General features: G+C 40.5%; 2 protein-coding genes across 5 annotated transcripts in view; both read right to left on the bottom strand.

The window, feature by feature from the left end:
- The window catches only part of agbl4 (AGBL carboxypeptidase 4), a 277,380-nt gene that overhangs the window by 57,999 nt on the left and 199,617 nt on the right, over nt 1-19,764 (bottom strand). The window lies entirely within an intron of this gene.
- Nucleotides 2,695-17,336, bottom strand: bend5 (BEN domain containing 5). Of its 3 annotated transcripts, none has more exons than XM_086225498.1 (7): nt 16,774-17,336; nt 16,592-16,650; nt 15,428-15,558; nt 13,795-14,269; nt 11,505-11,653; nt 8,843-9,056; nt 2,695-8,677 (listed from the first exon to the last, which is right to left on the bottom strand). In XM_086225498.1, exons 3-7 carry the CDS (start codon nt 15,527-15,529, stop codon nt 8,481-8,483), a joined length of 1,137 nt encoding a protein of 378 aa, XP_086081624.1. In that variant the 5' UTR covers nt 15,530-15,558; nt 16,592-16,650; nt 16,774-17,336; the 3' UTR covers nt 2,695-8,480. The 3 variants fall into 3 exon arrangements, with proteins under 3 accessions (XP_086081624.1, XP_086081623.1, XP_086081622.1); XM_086225497.1 differs by having other exon boundaries at nt 17,243-17,336; XM_086225496.1 differs by having other exon boundaries at nt 16,592-17,336.

Raw genomic sequence — 19,764 nt, 5'->3', positions numbered from 1 at the left:
ACTCGGTGCAGTCTCTGAACTTCCCCTTCCAGGCGACAACCAATGCTGTTTTACTTTCTACTCAAAACAGTAACAATGTCATAAAGAGAATGCATTACCACCTCCTATTATGCAGCACCGCTGTGTGCACTGTCTACATGATAAGCAGGAATAGATAAGATGAATCAGACAATGTTCCAAGAAGTTCTATAAAAGCACTGAAATGACCATATTCATTAGGTTGTGTGTGACACAAATACAATATGTCCCCTCTCTATACTGCAGTGTGTGAAGAGGACACTGTTTATGCGACAGACTGCAGAGCCCAGCCCAGTATGGACCAGCTCAGCCCTGCCCAGCTCGTCCAGCTGGCACTAATCCATCATCACCACCACTAAATCATCGTGCTGCCAATAAAGCCAGGCGGCAATACATTACTGGCATGTGGCAGGCTTTAGCGATAATGACATTGAGAAGTCCCCTTGGGCTGTAGGAAAAGGCTGGCCGCATGACACACTTGCTTACGGAGGCAATAATATATGGAAATGCATCAGTGTCAGAAAGGGTAGAGGAATGGGAGGATGAGAGAGAGAGAGGAGTTCAGTCGATTTATCAGGAAACAGAGGAAACGGCCATTGCAGTGACAACTTCCTACTAGTTTCAGTGAAGGGGGCTTATTATAGATTCAAGCCATCTTACAAGCAATCTGATATGTACACACGCCTTGTCTGTCTTATCTTGTTCTCTAGCAGCTGAGTAGATATTGCAATATGGTTCGGAATTTGGACATTTTCGATACAATACGGCTAATCATCATCACGCTGTGTGGCACAGAATCACACCAGCAGCTGGGGAACAGAGTGAACAAACGCAGAACAATGAACTAATGGTCTCTCGTTATCTTGTGGCTGGAAATGATCCGCCTGTTAATCACTCACCTTCACTGCAGATGCATATATATATATATATATATATATATATATATATATATATATATATATATATATATATATATATATATATGCACTCACACAGATAATGTAGCAGGTTTGAAATACAATATGGTCAGAGCAAAAAGCTCATCTGCCAAGAAACCTGGCAATATGTCTCCATGGTGTGAAGACGACCGGTGACGTGTTTTAAAAGTGAATCAGCCATTTTACGGTCAACTCAAACTAATTTTGCATTTGAATTAAAGGTGTATTGGGGCGCTGCGCACTGAGGAATTTGCATTAGCCTCGGGGTCATGAAGGTTTTATGAAACCCATTTAGCGCACACAGACCTCCGTTCGGAAATAAAAATTCTTATGAGATCAGTTAAGTGGTATTCAAGTAGGGGAAAACACCTTTATGGTTTGATTTAGGTTTGCCCCTCTAGTTAGACACTTGATTGTGTGGTTTTGAAATGTACAGACAGAGAAAAACACTTCCCTCAGAACTCCTGCAATTTCAGATGATTAGTCTTTAATGCCAACAACCAGTGATAGTAATACTGATTTGTCAGAACTGATTGACAATGCTGAGGACAATGTCCTTCCATTCCTTTAATGCAGGTACCGCAATAAAGCAATAGTTTGACATTTTGGGAAATACCCCTAATCCCCTTCTTGCAGAGCATTAGATGGGACAATAGATATCACTAAAATATCTGTCCCCTAGATATAAAGCTACAGCCAGTAGTAGATGCTATCTTAGTTTAGCTTAGCACGACTGAAAACAGCTTAAGTCCCTGTCAAGAAACAGTCTGGCATAAGCTCGCTCATAAAGCAGCCATGTGACATTTTTACTCTGCTTGTCTTGTCTCTTGATCTGTTAGTAAGCAGATTGTGTTACTCTACTGTGCTCTCACACCCAGTTGTTTGGGGGGGGGGGGGGGGTACCAGTCGCTGACATTGTGCTACCAGCCATTGCAGTTATCTGAAGTGGGTGTGATATTCTGTAGGCGTCACCTGTGGTTACTGCCAACATCAAGTTTGCTTGCAAAGGCAAACTGTGAACATGATGGGATGATAAAACAGATAAGACATAGAATCTATTTCTGTAGGCAGAAGAACACTGTTTTGATGGAGTTTTCTTTTGTTCTTTTTGAATTTGGTGGGCATTAGGGTTTAGTATCTATTTGCTCATGGAGATCTGTGAAAACCATGACAGTAATCAGTTTCTATCTCGTCAATATGGAAAGGAAAGGAACCAGTGATAGGTGCTGCATTAGCCGCCGCCAGCGTGGGAAGAAAACAAACCCTGATCTGAAATCGGTGGCTGCAACTTCGAATGAAACGGCTCAGCTTCAGCTCGGCTCTTTGTTTACTGGCATCACGCTGCTGCCAGAGTATACGAGGCCATTTGTCACCAGCATTCATTGAAAATAAATGACGACTTTGTAACTTATGAATCTTCAGGTTTGACGGCAAAGTCAGAGCAAGGTGAGCTTTTCCCCCATTTTCATTCTTTATGCCCACCAGTTACACTGGAGTGGTACAAATTTAACTTGAAACTCAAGACATAAAAGGGTTTGAGTGCATTTCGAAAAGAATCAAATTTGACTAAGAAAGCCTCACTGCTATGACCCACACGCTCGTATGTCTGTTCAACAACACAATTCCTGCAGGGTTGGTGGGAGCTCTTTTTTTTTTTTGCATTTTCAATTTCCAACATGAGTCTTGGAAGCATGCAGCTGGAAAAGCAGAACAGAAGAGACAACACAAGGTTTGTGCTGATAGAATAAAAGTCTGGATTTATTTCTGTTTATCTATACATTAAACAGGTGTTCCTGAATGCAGCAAGAGAAAACACAGAACAGGATGCTAAGCATCATAGAGTTGCTCGCATAGCAGAGGTGTGGCCGGTTTAGCAAAGACATGTACACTATTGCGTATACGTACAACATTTTCTGCAAATGTAGGGTTGGCCTCTGGGAGGCTGAAGTAGGTTGAGGGAGTGTTTACTGCAATAGTCTTGATATTCTTTTCACATTATCATACCAACTGGCAATACTCCGTACATTAATTACCCTGTCTCTTCCTAATGATCACTGAAATGCAGTTATACCCAGGCAGCCCTGTGTAGCTCAGTTTAATTCAACTCACTTAATGAGGATGAAAAAGGTAGTAATAGTCCCATATGGATTTGCCACGTCGAGATTGTCCCCCTTTGATTCGGTCTCAAGGCTGTGCAGACACATTCAAAAGGTTTGAACACTCTACTTCCCTCTCTCACTCTCTCCCTAGATCGCCCTCCAACTAACAGTGACGTGGTACCAGGTGAACACTCAACACCTGCATAGGAATTCAATCACACACAAAGCTTTCAGTGTCAAATCCCTGGACCAGAGCAAAGTTTACAATCGGACCGCTAAACAACAGTCCAATGAATGGCTTAAGTGCTTCAATGAAACCAACTGCTATGTATCAGATCACACTGCTCACAGTAGAGAGGAATTCTCCAGCACAATTCATGTTCACAGAGGTGGTAAGAGTTAAAAAATAAAACAAAGCCAAACATACATGAACCTGACCAGGGCAGAAAAAATCAAAACAATACATTTAATATAACTAGGCAAGGTCCAGACACGACGTGGTGCTGTATCTCTGACTGGAGCTCACAGTAAGTCAATCGTTTACCAATTGCTACATCGATACTGAAAATTGCATTTCTTTTCTTTTGTAAATTAAGGGATAAAAGTAGCAACCAGATAAAACTGAAAACACATAAAACAGTCTTCATGACTGAATCATGAATACTCTCCAATCTCCATAATATTTATGACACATTTTATTTTCAGCAGGAGTTTAACTGAATATTCCCCAATACATGATTCTCATTGATAATATTTCTCTTCACAATTTAAATCAAACTGCTGATGGAATCTGTAAATCAAGCATACAGATGACGGTTTTTGCTTAGGACGTCCTCTACTGCCCAGTCGGACTGAGATACTATTCGTAGTGACAGCCTGGCATGCAACCAGTGAACGGTGGTATCCAGTAATGGTCATTAGAGGGTGAGCTAATGTACTATATCTATAGTGTGACCTGATCTAACCATGAAAAATGCATATCGTTTTTTTTTTTTTTTTTTTAAACACACTGCAGCAATAAAATATTGGTACTAAAAGCAGATGCATCCATTAAAATCAGCAGGCTCTGAGGTACTTCTGAAACTCACAGCGGAGGGTATAGTAACTATCTACAATATTTGGATGGATAGCATATAATCAGTAATAGCAGGGTTATCATTTAGTGAAATATTTTGGCTTAAAATTTCATTAAGTCGATTAACTGAGGGAATAGTGGCGGTTGACACACCTGAATTAAACATAGCTGTATGAGGATAAAAACATAGAAAAACAGCACCATTTGAGGTCCGATAGACAGATCCGTATAGAACTGTTTGCTGGTAGCACCGTCAACCAGTAAAAATCTCAGAATGCAACACAGAGACAGAACACAACCACTGATCAACTGCACAACATAGCAAAGAGCGAGGATATATATTCAGAGACAACCCCTCACGCAGACACCCCTGTACAGCAGCATCTTTAAGCAGGTAATACAACTGATTTCTTCTAAGAATGATATTGTGAACTGAGGTGTTTTACAAGTTTTATATTCTGTACATGTTGAGTAACCAGGTATACCTTTCCTATAGATTTTTCTTTTTAATATGCACATATAGTTTACAGTCACTGACAAACACCAGAGTAACAATGAGGTAGGACGGTGAAAGTTAGATGAAGTAGAACCAGTTGGTGGGTTGTATACAAAGTTACTGATACCTTAAGAAAATAGACCAAAAAGAAAGAAAAAAAAAAAAACGGCGTTTGTCATATTTTTCTTATTTGAAGCGAGTTTGACGTTGAGGCTCAAACAGTAACGAGTTTGGTGTAGTTGTGAAAACTGCAAGATGAAGCCATTTATCTTCTCCCACACGCTGAACGCTAGAACTGATCTCTTTTCCCAAATCAGCCTGTCAAACAGCAACATAAAGCTCCCGAACTTCTGCAGCTTTGACAGGTGTTCACAACATAAGTCAAAACACCGAGCAAGGAGGACAGGATTTGGTATTATCTTGATACATGTGCATTTCTAAATCCAGTCCATATAAATGTAAAAGAGAACTAAAGGAAGTAGAGGTGGCACAGGAGAGGATCACAGAGCTGGCTGACGAGGTTCCTCCGCATCGCTACGACAGTGAGAGAAATGGAAGGTTTGGTGTCGTCTTACAGGGCCAAGCTAAGTATACATTAACGGCTCTACCGTGTCATTTGTTGGTGTATGTTACAAGTATGCTGCTAAAACCCAAACTACTAGTCTACATGTGAATTTGATCGAGATTGACCTTGCCATCACAGATTAAGCCAAATCTGGGTTAAAACATACAGTCCCTTTCATACAGATTTCATCTGCTAAAGATGTTTATTAATTTTTTTTTTTTTTTAAGGATTAGACTCAATCGTTCTAGGAACCCAGCCTTTGAAAACATCTCAGCGGATGTAATAACGCGATTAATGCTCTATCTTAGAGCATTATTTCAACCCCACCCACTTTTGGCATCAAACAACAAAGAAACAAGCACAGTACATGACAAGTTGTCCCGAATTTTAGTAAGGTTGCTATGCAGAGAAGAAATCTTTTCTTTCCTTTCAAGGGCATGTATTTCAAACACATGCTAGCACATGTAAACCTCACATGTTGCTTTGTACACGGGGCGAATAAAACAAAACAAAAGAGCTCTAGGACACTAAAATGGGGCTATTTTTAGGCAAACATACAAAGATTCATTAGGTTGGGATGGGTCTTTTTTGTGCGAACCCTGGCTATCGATCGTTCAACATCCCCTTTCTTCTGCTTGATCTCAGGTTTCTATACTTTGGTTTACCGTTGCCATTTTTTTTTGTACAAACACAATTACATAATGACACATAACCAGCATCTTGACACATCAAGTTAAAGCACATATACCAGTCAGAGTGCACGTTTTCAGGTAAAAGTCTTTAGATTGGAGGGTCATGTTGAGTCGCTAATGTTTGCTTTGTCAATTTCTCAAGTAAACTTTTCATTGTTCTGGAGGCCACAGTGCAGTTATAGAATCCAGTTTCAACATTGTGTGACGTGAGGGTTTTATACACCCAAAATAAATCTTTAATATGAATTTTGGGAGTATTACATCTACCAAGCCTGTTGTGGAGAACTGACATGTCGGACTGACACAACAAACTATTTCCGCTATCTCATTCTTACCGCACTAAACAATAAATCAACATGTTCTAAGGTGCATTATGATAATACAATGATTGTTAGGCCTTAATCTAAGTATAGAGACATTTTTAAAAAAGGACGAATACCACATATACATTTCATAAGATTGAAGAAATTGCCCCAGAAGTTTAAAGTGCATTCAATGTAAATTATCTACCTACTGCATCTCAATTTCAAAGACAGCAACACTGATTCCTATTGTTAGAAATCCAGGGTCAATTCTAAGCGAGGCATGTCAAATTGAACATGTTGTGGGTGTTATTTCATGTACGGGCTCTGTCAGAATCCTATGTTAAGGTAAGATTTGTCTCACTTTGGCTAGGGAGTTATTTGTTCTTAAATTTGTAGATACAACTTATCTACATTTGGATACAATATCAAGCTTAAAGCCAACAATTCATATGGAAAAACAATGGAAGTATAAAAAGAAACACAAAAGATTGTCAGGTAACATAGAATTACAACATCAATTAACCAGAACTTGACCAGAATCTTTAAAACTGTAACATTACGAGAAACAGAAATATCCATGTCTGGTGAAAAATAAAAAGATGTATTTTATGTACACTAGAATATCTCCAAAACATAAAAGGTAACAAAAGGCTGACTTTCGAAATAACAAAAAAACCGAGACAGACAAAATGATAGAGAGAAATAAACTGACAACAAAAAGAATCTAGCGTGTGAAGAGCAGAGAGGCTTGATAGGCAGTTCTGCAGCAGATTCACAGTTTGCCACTGTTGGGTCACAGTTGAGATTTCAATCTCCAGCATTTAGTTCCAGTCTGCAGACAGCCACACAAACCATTTTGGATCAAAACAATAAAACAACCAAAATGAAAATGACATTTTCAAAGTTCTGATGGCATAGCTCAGAAGACATTTTCACTGGAGCAAACTAACTTTGTTCCCCAATGGTGTGCCTTTAAAAAAAAGCAACAAAAAAAAAAAGCTGTTATTAAGGGGTTGAGGAGGCCCAGCAAACATCGACAGCACAGTGGTGTCTCAGACAGCTTTACCCACAGCTAACACTGCTTGCACAAAAAGATGACCTGAACCGTGCAGAGCTTTGCCCTGATTTTCTTCCCAACAGGTTCCTGTGCAGCACAGCATCTTTTAACTACAGGGTGGCAGCATGGCGAGTAGCCGAGCTCAGCTCAACTTAATGGTGTGAATCACACCGAAAATAGTACCTAGCCACCTCTTACATTCTCACAGCAAAGTGCAGGTGAAGCTTCAGCTTACTATACAATCACAGCTTACTAAAAAACCCAGGGTCATACCAAGTCCCTGGTGATTGCCAAATCCATTTAAGGCCTTTCTGGGCACCAAAATGCCCGTACCACAACAGCTTGTTAAACAGTCAATCGTCCACAAGTGACAGGTTTGATTAAGAGTAACACAGGAATTTCACACCACGACCCTCTTGTGCTCTCTTACTGATGGCAACTGTTAATAACTTCAATAGCAACATGAAAAACAAAATATAGGACTCTACAGACTCCAGAGAGCAACACGTCCCATTAAATCTCTAAAAGCCCTCTTTGATAAAGTGATGTGTTGCAAATGACCTAAAGTTAAGGGGAGCACACGCTCTTAATTCATCTCTTGTTACTAATTAAGACTTATTCTTTCGAGACCCAGATGTCTCATTCTATAAGTATGTACCAACAGCAAACACACACATCTCCAGCAGTAATCGGACAAATCCAACCTTTCACGTATCTAAGATCGAACGCAAGCTAGCATTTACGTCCTTACAGTATCAGAAGACTTTATCTTGGGAAATAACAGTTGACTTTTTAAAAGTTTAAGGACTCAAAATTATGTTCTGACACAGAACAATAAATTAATTTCACAATCACATCTCACCTCTCTTGTCACAAATGCACACACCTCAATACACCAAGTCTCGGTACCAATCCCACAGTAAAGCTTATAAAAACACTCATACCAGTTCATATCAAACAAATTTGTGTGTTCAACATCTGGCTGTTGGGTAAAGCTGTCTGGGAGTCAACAGGCAAACTGAGCAGCGAGGAGGGTGACGGCTGCTCTAGTCACATAGGGAGCTTAGAAGGGCCTTTTTAATTCACATAATAACCAATGTAATGATTCAAAGGAATACAACTGTTGCTGAAACGGTGACAGACATCCTCAGACTACCCGTATCCTGCAGACAACGGGAGGAGGAGGAGGAGGATGGGGTGGGCGCAGAAGGCGCTGGTGTGACAACAGTTGATAACTACATGCCATCATATGTGAAATTCTCCATCTTGACTGTCTGTCTGATGAGCAGCTTGGACTCCCGGCGTTCCTCGTTCTTGATGGACTTGTTGATGTCCATGATCTTTTCACAAATGTATTTGTTCACTTTTGACAATCTCTGCGTAATCTCTGCACTGTCGGCTGTCTCTTGAGACACTCTGTCGTAGAGACACTCTGGGGAAGGAGCGAGTAGTCAGATTTGAGTTTAAAAGTGCTGATCTAAATTTCTCAGGTGTCTAATGAGAAAATTTTGTTCGAAAAGCAAATACTTGACTATATCAGGACTATATCTGCTTACAGAGGGAAGATTCTTCTTCCTTAATTTAACGTGCATCTTACCTCGAACAATTTTCAGCTTGCTGGGTGAGAGTGGAGGTTTGGGCAGCGCATCTTTTTTCTTTTTGGTAGCCACCCCGGTAACACTACGATTTTTGAGGGTTTCTGTGCCCCAGATCATTACAGCCAGGTTCTTTGTGAATTTGGAATCTCCCTGGGTCCGCTGTAGCTGGTGCCACTTCTCCTCCTCCACCCAGATTCCACCACCGAGGTGTACCTGTGGAGAGAACAGGAGTTACTGTTAACATTGCAGCGAAGCTCAGTTCATGTCTCATCTGCTCTATATCTGCTCATTCAACCATTTAACTCTAAAAGATTTGTCTGGCCCATCCACTTGGGGCTAATAAGGGCTTTTAAATGGACTGCAGTCACCCACCTGTTTTATTAAACCACCTTCAGTGTATGTGCTGTGAATAGAAGCTTTACTACACATCTTTAAAAATCCACAAAAAAGGGATGGGACAATGGGAAAAAAAAGAGGACAAAGTGTGTATTAGGGATACAACAGATGTTGATTTTCAGGGTTCATTGTGGTAGTTGCATGTTATGTAACCGGCAGTAAAAGAATGAATTTGTAGGTGGGACTTAACTTCATGGTGTACTATTGATGTCCCAGACGTTTATCCCCCCCAAAAATTCAATGATCCCACTGACTATGAGACGAGGCAACACTTTTACAAGAAAGCACATTTACATGTACAGGTCTCAAAAGTGCGAGCATTTAACTTGCATTTACAACTAACAATAAATGTGTGCAAAATGCCAATTGTACTAAAGAACACATTTGTGACTAGAAAAATCACACAGTAAAAAAAAAAAGAAAAGGTGGTCAGCACTGGACCAGTGACGGCCAATCCGCAGCTGTCTCCATCAGGTTCCGACTGATGCAGTTTACGTCCATCTCCTGCTCAGCGTTTTGGCTAACAGGCGTGTCAGACGGGGCTCAGCACTCCACAGAGAATGCCCAAGTCTTCTTGATGGAAGGTGCATCAAGCCGCGCATAGCACATCAAATCAGACAGGAAGTCCCCCCCCAGAAATGAAATGATGAATTTATCAATTTTCAAAATCAAAAACCATGTGCAAACTCTTGATCACAAAAACAGATAAAAAAAGGACACAGCGGGCAAAATGCAAGACATTTAGGGTGTTTAAGAAGTAAGCAGAAGTACTGTAATACAGGCATGTTCATATGTTTATAAAATGTTCATGCATCGTCTGCATATAAATTATACTGGTTTGCTTGTGAACGTCTCACTTTTCTTTATTACGTACAATTTTATAAACTGTCAATGTGCCCCTAAATTTCCTCATGCTCTCCCAACCCTTCAATTTAGGAGCACATGGGCTCCCTCAGAAAAAAGAAAGCAATGATGATGCAAGCAAATGCACTAGCTGCAGGTTCCCACACTTCAATGAGCCATGCAGAGGTAAAACTCTCCAGCTCAATAGGGACCAGGCTGTGGTAGAACACATCTTAACCGGCTCCCACTTCAACCAAATAACGAATCCCACGAAGCACCACTTTCACTAACTAATAAGCTCAGACCATTGGCTGTTTGTAGGCTGGATTACTTCCACTATGAACTTAGTCGCTATCTCCCTACATACTGCCGTTGCACATGGCATAAGCCTGCCCAAAAGACACCAAGCCGATTGGCAGCCTCAGCAGACAACCCTGGTCAACAAGGTGAGCAAACCCAGCAGGGGGCATATCTGACTTTCTTTCCCTCCTCTGCTCTCTTATCACTGTAAAGTCTTTAGGCTAGCATCCAAAAGGCTTTTCCCTGTGCAGCTAATGAGCTTTAGGCCCCCATCAGGCATCTTTTCACTGACCACCTGTTAGACAACTTTGCTCTGCGTTGCTCACGTTTATTTCTCTCTTCATCTCCTTACTTCCTACCTTTTGCACCCCTTTCATTCCCCTCAGTGGGGCTAAAATGTCAGTCACTTTAAATTTCTCTTGTGCAAATAATTAATATGGGGTCCCTGATGTAGGAGAGTTCTAATTTGCAAGTGTTCTTCACGCTTGAGGTGGCTGCAGGCCCCAGAGCTTGTAGTACCAATTGCACCCCTGTCATCAGAGACAGCATGCTGGTTGAATTACAGCGGTGGAGAGAGTAAAGAACCCTAACAGGCTAATAAACACTGATGATGCTGGCTGGGCTTGCAGGAACAATAATAATCTTCTCAACCTTGTTTACCTGCTAGGGCAGGGCAGCCAAGGGGGAAAGGACTGATCAACTATGACGGCGTGTTCCCAAGTTCATGGGTCTTAAGAGGAAAGGAAGAATTTCCGAAACAATTAGGCTACCTCCACTGGTCACCCGGAGTGTCTATCAATTACTCATAATGTAAAAAAACAACAACAACAACTGCTTTGCTGCTGCGCTTGAAAACATTACAGATGTGAATAAGACAAATTCATTGTCACTTAAATCGCCAAAAAAGGCTTGTCAATCATTTTTTGAGGGATGGCATTATTTGGAACAGTTTGAATTTTAGTAATGGGGCTAAAAAGAGACACAAAAAAAATAAATCAGATGAAAATAAATAAGAAATACGACAAAAACCAAGTGACAAGAACGTGACCAGTCCAAATTAAAACAGACAAGAAGGTGGAAATAATGTGCTAGGGAGAAGGGATGTAGTCTAGTGAGACTGACCTTCCCATCATTGCAGGTGTACACTGTTCTGGGAGAGGGTGAGTAGCTGGAACTGGTGTTGGCTTCTTCTCTGCATGTTTCCTGGGCCTCAACGATGGGTTCAACCACTTCAGCCTTGATTGTCTGAGTACCATTGTCATGCATAGGCTCTGGAAAGGATAGCAACAAGGGATTCAATATTACCAGATACAAGCGAATGATCACAGTAGCACCTAAGTCCCTACAGTGTTTTGTGGCATGTGGCTGGGAGTTTTCTGCTCTTTAGTTCTGGAAATGTGCCCAACTGTTTGTCCGCCTGCTTCCGGGTTTGGCCTAGTCTTCCCTGTGCCTCGAGACAGCCGGTTATTTTAGCCCAGTGACTAAGCTGGCTTGGTGGCTGGCCACGCTAAGCTCCAATGTAGCTGATGAGTTTTAATATCAGGCAGTGCACTCCATCCCATGCCCGACAGCACCCCAGAGTGCTCTAATCTTTAGCCTGTCCATTAGATGGTCTAGCCAATAGCCAGGCTCCTCTTCACTGTCCAGATCTGTTGGGGGGGGGGTCTGGCAAAGCTACATTTGGTAACCTGCTGGGTACTGCAATAACACCACTTTTAATCACACCTACCACTGCACAGCATTTTGTTCAACTTCCTGTTTGGATTTACTACTTCAGTGTTGGAAATTAAAATCCAATTGTTGGATTATAATCTTATTGTAGGGAGGGGCTTTTAAAGCCTATGGAGTCATTGAGTGGGACATTAGCTACACACAGGAAACATACCGCACAAGAACATTTAAGGAACGCAGTGAGATACTTTGAAGTCTGTATTAAATCCCATTGGATTACCATGAATATTGACACCAAAAGATTGCCTCAACAATTAGCCAATCAATAAGTAATAACACCTCTGCTCTAACAAAGTTTGGTCCACTTTAAGTGAGTCTGTGAACTTTGGTAAAAGTTGTTGCTAGCTTCTGGGCTAACCCTCTTTAACTTAAGCAGGGGAACTTGGCTTTATTCTTTGGGAGTTATAGGAGTGCTCGAGCATCGAAAATATTCACCATCTCTCACACACGCACACACACACACACACACACACACACACACACACACACACACACACTATGTCACTTGTGACCATTGCAGTACACTAGTGCAAACCAAGCTGTCTCCAGTGTCTGTATGGTTTTATTCTTTACAAATCTACACTTCACCTGCATTTGACACGACCATTCTTAAAGAAGCAGTGTGTCGGCTTAAGAGAGATCTTTTGGCTGAAAAGAATTTAGTAATCACAGTTATGCTTACATCAGTGTATAATCACCTGACACTAAGAATTGTTTCCCCTTCCTTAGAGCTAGCCCTTCATATCTACACAAGGAGTGTGTCTCCCCCACACTGCAGAACTCTGCAGATCGGGTTTTGATGACTGTCTAGTGTTTTGTCACCATGTCTAAAACCATAGCATGCCTTTGAAAAATGGAAAAACACCACTGCATGATAATATAAAGTATTTACATCCACATTTTGTGGTGTGGTGATGTCTCCAAGACGATAACTTTTGTTACTCTGTAGATTCTATTATACAAAGAATCTGCAACAACACCATTAAAATAGCTCAGGCGTTAAGCTTTGCTTGTTTACATAGAACCAAATAACACTGGTGTAATGATGACACAGAATGTGAATTATACAGCATCACACAACAGCCCGAAACAGCCCATGTGTAAACTCCACAGTGCGGTCCCATTCACACAAATGTCAATTTGCTTCTGTTCCTACGTCTACCATAAAATGAGAAGCAGAATGATCTATTCCTCCATTCCATCTCTGCGGCAACTAGCAGCAGTGTAATATTCCATTCCTGAAAGCGCTGTGTAAAAGTGTATCATGATAACACCTGAAACCCACTATGAGCATGTTAGGGAGCAGGTGGCAACCTACAACGTAACCACTAGATAAAAAACAAAAAACAAACTCCGACACAATGGGCCTTTACAGCACAGGGGTTCAGAGGTCAGTTACTGGACTGTGCGTCCTATTAAGAAGACAGTTATCAAAATGTGTCTAAAAACTTCAATCCTACCACTTTTGGTTCTAACCAGCAAATTTGGCTGTAGAGATGATGCAGTCTAATGCTAATGCAATGATGAAGTTGTTTGACTATTACATAGATGCTCAACCCCGAAACCAACTTATTTGACTATTGTGGAAAATTTCTCAAAGTGGTCAAAACGATCACTTTCAGCTCTGTGAGCAAAAGCAGCAGTGGTCTGTGTGCTGGTGTGCATGCTCTTGCTCTCTCACCACTGCCCAATCTCATGAGGAGTACATCCTGCAGCCTGCGATTGAAGTCCCGTAGTTCTTTGACCTCTGTCAGCAAGCTGCCATATTCCTTCAGCTTCTTGGCTTGCTGTACCAGCTGCCTGCGGGTTCTCTCCAGTTCCTGCTGCAGCCTCCTCATCTCCTCCTCCTGCTGCCTGTAGCTGTGAACCAGCTCCTCATACAAGACTCGGGGAACTACGGCTGCAGCTACTTCCGACACACAATCTGTGTCCACTTCCAAATGCTGTTGTTGCTGCTGGTGATGATGATGATGCTCTGCTTCCATATCTTCATCCTCGTCATCTGCATCCTCTCCTTCCTCAGCCAGCCGATCTTCATCCAGATCCTCTTCACCCTCCATACAGGAGCTTGCTGCATTCCTCTCCAGACGAGCCACTACAGCTGCCAAGCTCTTGGAGGAGTTGGAAAGGGGGCGTCCATGGTCCTGAGATAGGGCCTGAAAAAGAAAATTTAATTTCGGTATTAATGACATTGTTGGAATATGAGCATGACATGAGTAATCCATGACTTTGGATCCAGGCCTATTACGGAAATTTACAGATTTTCACAAATCACTTTTCTGTTACAAAATGCCTTCAATGTATCACTACAGGTGATTTAATCTTCATTTATTATGTACAATACATGAAAAAATTCTAGATGAGTCTAAAATGTCCTGACAGACGGATGGAAAACAGCTTGAATCTCAATAGTAAGTGAGAGGAGAAGAGTCACTGAGTTCTTTGATGAGCCGCTCAGAGGATTTGTCTGTGAAAGGGCAGCTGTCCAGAGTGCTGAATTTGTGTTAATCCAGCATATGGTAAAAATAGTGTGGAGGCTTTTGGGTGTCAGCCAAGTTTATGGAAATGTGACACTGTGTCATCAATAGATCTATTTAAAATATATAAGTCATTATATACATATATATCTTAAAACTACATTATATCGATCCCACATATGCATACACACTCACATAGGGATAACATCAGCTTTATACATAGTAAAACAAGTTTGGGGTAAACTGGAAAGTTATTAAATATTGTTTTTCAAGTTGTGATTTTCAAATTATGATAAGTTAACAGAAAGAAAGGAATGGATATACACACACACACACACACACACACACACACATATATATATATATATATATATATATATATATATGTATATATGTGTGTGTGTGTGTGTGTGTGTACACACACACAAACACCATGTCGTGGTGTATAAAATACTGGTGTCACAGGAAGGACAACAGGTGCTATTAGTGTAGTCTAAGTTAACTTTCTCTTTTCATTATTTAATTTTTTCAGAGGTGTATTGCATTCACTTGAGGAAAAAAAAAACACTTTTTTTCCCCCCAAATTACTGTAATAAGCTTTAATTGGAGAGAGAGAAAAAAGTTTTTTTCCCCTAAATTTATGAGATTATCACTTTTGGACCACAAAAAATGTAAAAAACATTCTCTTAAAATTTATGTCATTAATTCAGTAAAACAGGGCAGAATTTTTTTCCCTCATGAATACTAATTCATTAACTCAGAAAAAAGGTTCATACACTTCCTGTATACTTCAAAGTCAAAACAATATAACGTGTGATTTGTTGAAGATGATCATACCTTTTTATGCCTGAGTGGCATTCTCTCTTCTCCAAAACTGTTCTCAATGGAGTTTCCTGAATTCCTTATGGACATCTTGGGAATTTTCATCTTCTTTTGCATTATACAGTCTTCAAATTCCTCTACAGTATCTGTAATATTGAGAAATAACAGCAGGTAGGAACTGATAAGGTTTTTGAAGATGTAGATGTGTTTATCGCCTACAGAACCCTGTCCACCGGACACTTGGTGTATTCTGCTACATTTAACTAACTTATCATTTCTACTAAGTGCATTCCAGTTTCCTCTTCACGGATAGACCTGGGATTCAAGCCTGCCGGCTAATACGACGTGTTTACATTATTGGCGCCGTTACTTTGATCGGACACATCTTTCAATCCGGGCAGCTCACATTCGGGGATTAGTGATGCAGCAAGTTAAAAATCGAGTCTGTAAAAGTACCATGGTCACGGCATGTCTCTTTCGCACTTCTGCATGTTATCATGTCATGTTACTGACGGACAGGTTGCTGTCGTCTGCACGCTGTCCGAGACACCGGGATGACTGCACCAACGCATTCGCTTTTGTCGCACACAAACCGAAAGATAAATGAGCAGACAAGCTACGCTTAAGTTGTCTGGCTATCATCGTAATTACCTCTACTACATATAAACAGGACGTCAGCAGGCTGTCAGATGTGTTTATAATGTTATGACAGCCAAACGTGTGCGCGCAGTTAACTAGCTCGTCGGCGCTAACATGCTAACATATAATGAATATCCACCAAGCTAGCAAGCGTTAGCTCCATGTTGTAAACAACCGTTGTGAATGGCTAACGCTGCATGCCACGTATTTAACGAAACATCCAGCTCTACTCTATTGAAACAAGAGCGCTAACTCCCGGAGCACAAAATTATAAGTGTTAAAATCAGTAAAGCTAAGGTGAAGGTATGACTACATGTCAAACTTATCTTAGCATACATAACTAGCATATCTAGCTAGCAGCAGCCGAGGACGTTGTTGAGGCTATCAGTGTCAGATTCCAGCTGATCAAGTCTTGACAGAGCGGACAAAAACACTTGCTTTGACACGTTTACGAGTTTCACGCACACCGACATCACTTGCTCAGACAGAGAAAAACAGCATTCAAAGGAGAAAAACTGACGCATGGAGAGGACAACTTACCTGCAAGGGCAAGGATCTGTGCTTCGCACGGCTGGCCTGCGCTGCCATTCTCTTCAGTTCTGTGAACCAGATACACCTTCTGATTATCAAAATCTGTTCTGTGCAGAGGTCTGAAATCTTCCACATTAGAAACGGGCAACGCGTAGCACATATCGTCTTCAAAGAATCTAACAAAAGCATACATTATTTACTTCTCTTTGGTCCTGCAGTTTGGATATGGTTGACAGTTTTTTTCTCACAAAGTATTAAAAAATATACACATAGGGGGGTTGAGGATAGTGTCTGCGCTCGGCTACTCTTGCCTGGTCCACATCACCAGGGCAAATAATCAAGGCATAAGTAATAGACACGACGTTAAATTAAGATGTAAAAGTATTCACAGGGAGTTTTAATATATTTCTATAAAAAAAAATGATGAAACAAAAAGTGTGATTTTTTAGCATTTACATTTAAAAAAAAATCTGGACAGAAAATTCACATGCAAACATAAGAGTATAATATTAAGCTAAAAATAAAAAAAATGTATATGGAAAATATTTGTTTCTATTCTTTTAACCATGGCTGGTCCTGGGTCACTGTACATTACATTTATCACACACTTTCTCTAATTGTTCCATGTAAGATGAGTGAGAAAAGGAGCACGATGATTACCTGGTCAGATTCCATTGATCTGTTTGTGCTCTCATGCGTTTCCTTGTTCACCTTGCTCTTCTTCTTTGCACACACCAGAAACTCTTAAGGTCAACTGACAGAAATTAACTCTTTGTTATTGTTAGACAACCGGGACGGATTTTTCTCAGTTGTTACTCTAATGAAGAGTACCACAGTCGATAAACGACACAAACAATTTCGTTCTGCTTCGGCTGCTGTAATTGAAAAGTAATTGATGCAGAACTATATAGAGCCTTTTTTTCCCCCTTCTCCGTGATTTTATTTCATAGTTTCAGGCATTTACTTATGATTAGTCCCGTTCCAAATGTCAGCTTCCCTTGATGGTTGTTCAGTGTGCTGTATGACCAGTGCTAGATGTACACATGAGAAATTTAAAAAGAACAAACACAACAATAGTAAAAATGAGTAACTTTACAGCAGTTGCTGGAGCAGTATACTAGATTGTTTTCAAGTTTTCAGGAGCATGGTTACAGTCTCTAGCAATGCTGCTATTTGGGAGTTCACTTCTCTATGTGGAATAAAAAACTGTGAAAACTGATCACATCCATTCACAGATTTAGCAACATCTTTAAATACATGTTATTTCATAGGTGGGGCTTAATGAGATGTGGAATATCTTATAAAATCAACCCCTGATACTTTGTCAGAGCCTCACAAACTATCACAGGAATAAGAGTGATGGACAAGAGATTTGGACAGCTTCTCAACAAGTGGAACGGGGGATTACTGTTAATCTAAGCTTCTGTTCAATGGCTCTCCTGTCCTCACGCCTGGGTTTGTCAACATAAGTCTGCACAGTTTTAGGACCCTGGGTCTTTGAAGGGGAAATGTCTACAGAGGACCAACCCCCTAGAACAGTGGATTGCTTAAAGAGGGCCCATAATATGTAAAATATTCTGCTTTAAAATGTCTGAAAATGATGTGTTTAATTGGGGATTTATACACTGTAATCCCAAATGTTACAACAATATTCAAACACAGATACATCTGTAATAGTATTCAAAATAAAATAACATTACTTGCATTTATTTCATTAGAATGACAACAGCAAATCAATAAATGAAACTAAGGATAACATGAATAAAACTTGAATACATTACCTTGTCTGTGAACAGTCACTTCAGATTAATCCTCAATGGTCGTTAAAAAAAATGAATGCACAAACTCAAATGTTACTTCATGACGTCCTCAAATTCCACAGTTTTCAACAAGGTGTTCCGTATTTCTCGTTGCTGGTGCTATATTTTGTCAGTTTGTCACCATCCCAATACAATTCCGGTAATCACCCTATTTCATTGCCAATTTTCGCTACAGAGAATAATGGTCAGAAAGTGATAATTAAAAAAAACCTCACCAGCACCTAATTAAGCCACAAAAAAAGAGAGAGTAAAAGTGCTGTTCGTGGGAGTCAAAGCAGAGTTGAGTGTTTGAAACTTCAAAGCACTGAGCAAGTGCTTAACCAAGTGAACTACTGTATGGGTCAGCACTACACATTTAGATACACTTAATGCTTTTCACAATCTCGTCTAATTTTGGTGTAAAGTTGACTTGGGCTGAGTTCTCTCTCTACCAAACTTCTCCTTACCCACAGATTTTGGAGAAGTGATCTGAATTTGGAGTTGACAGCCTGTGTTTAGAATACACACGCCTTCATCATTGTCAATAATGTCAGGTGTTCCGTCTCCACCGACTACTTTGCTTGGGGCGATATTTTCAGTGCCCCTGAGGCATCAGATTTGAGGGCACTCATTGGCTGAGTGCATGTTGCTATGTGCGCAACACATGTCAGAGACGGTCAGCGAACGGCTGCCATGCTGCACTGACTTGATTAAGTGTCCATCGCTCCAAGAGAGAGACGATGAACAGGAAACTTATTTACGTACACTTATGCATTTTAAACACAGTCAAACTTAAAGAAGTAGTTGCTGTCCTTTTGAAATATCAAAACACTTTTTATTGGCGTCTGATCTCCGTATAGATCTTTATTTTCATTTATTTCCAACCACTTTGTTACTCTGTAAGGATATACCGCACAAGTCTGGTAAATGCACAGTAGCATTTATTGTTGTGTGAATGTATTGACAGTTGTCCTCACACTAACTCTTGCTCTTCTTCCTACAAAAACAAAACCCCACCGCACACAGATACTTGCACTTGCATCTCTATGCCCACTGGGTTCAGATGGAGTTCCATTGATGATCACTTGTTTCATTCACTGAGCTTTAACCCAGAGTGAACATATTCAGAGTAGACTGAATTAAGTCAGCTGTTTTGGAAGTGAAATCTTAGTACGTCATGGCAGGGTCATTTAACCACAGGCTCATTGTTCATGACAGTGACTACCTTCTTGCTTGAATAGCTGCTGAATTTATCTAATATTTTGTTGCAATGTTAAGATGTAATAATTTGATCCACTCTGAGTTGTTTGTATTGTTTCAGTAGCATCTCGAACCTAAGCTTTGAGCAGAGGTCTTATCAGAATTCAAAAGTACTGTTATTTA

This window comes from Aulostomus chinensis, chromosome 14 (assembly GCF_037954235.1).
Source record: "Aulostomus chinensis isolate RoL2024-O1b breed Wild chromosome 14, RoL_Achi_v1.0, whole genome shotgun sequence".
NCBI lineage: Eukaryota > Metazoa > Chordata > Actinopteri > Syngnathiformes > Aulostomidae > Aulostomus > Aulostomus chinensis.
This window is presented reverse-complemented; position numbering and strand designations above follow the sequence as displayed.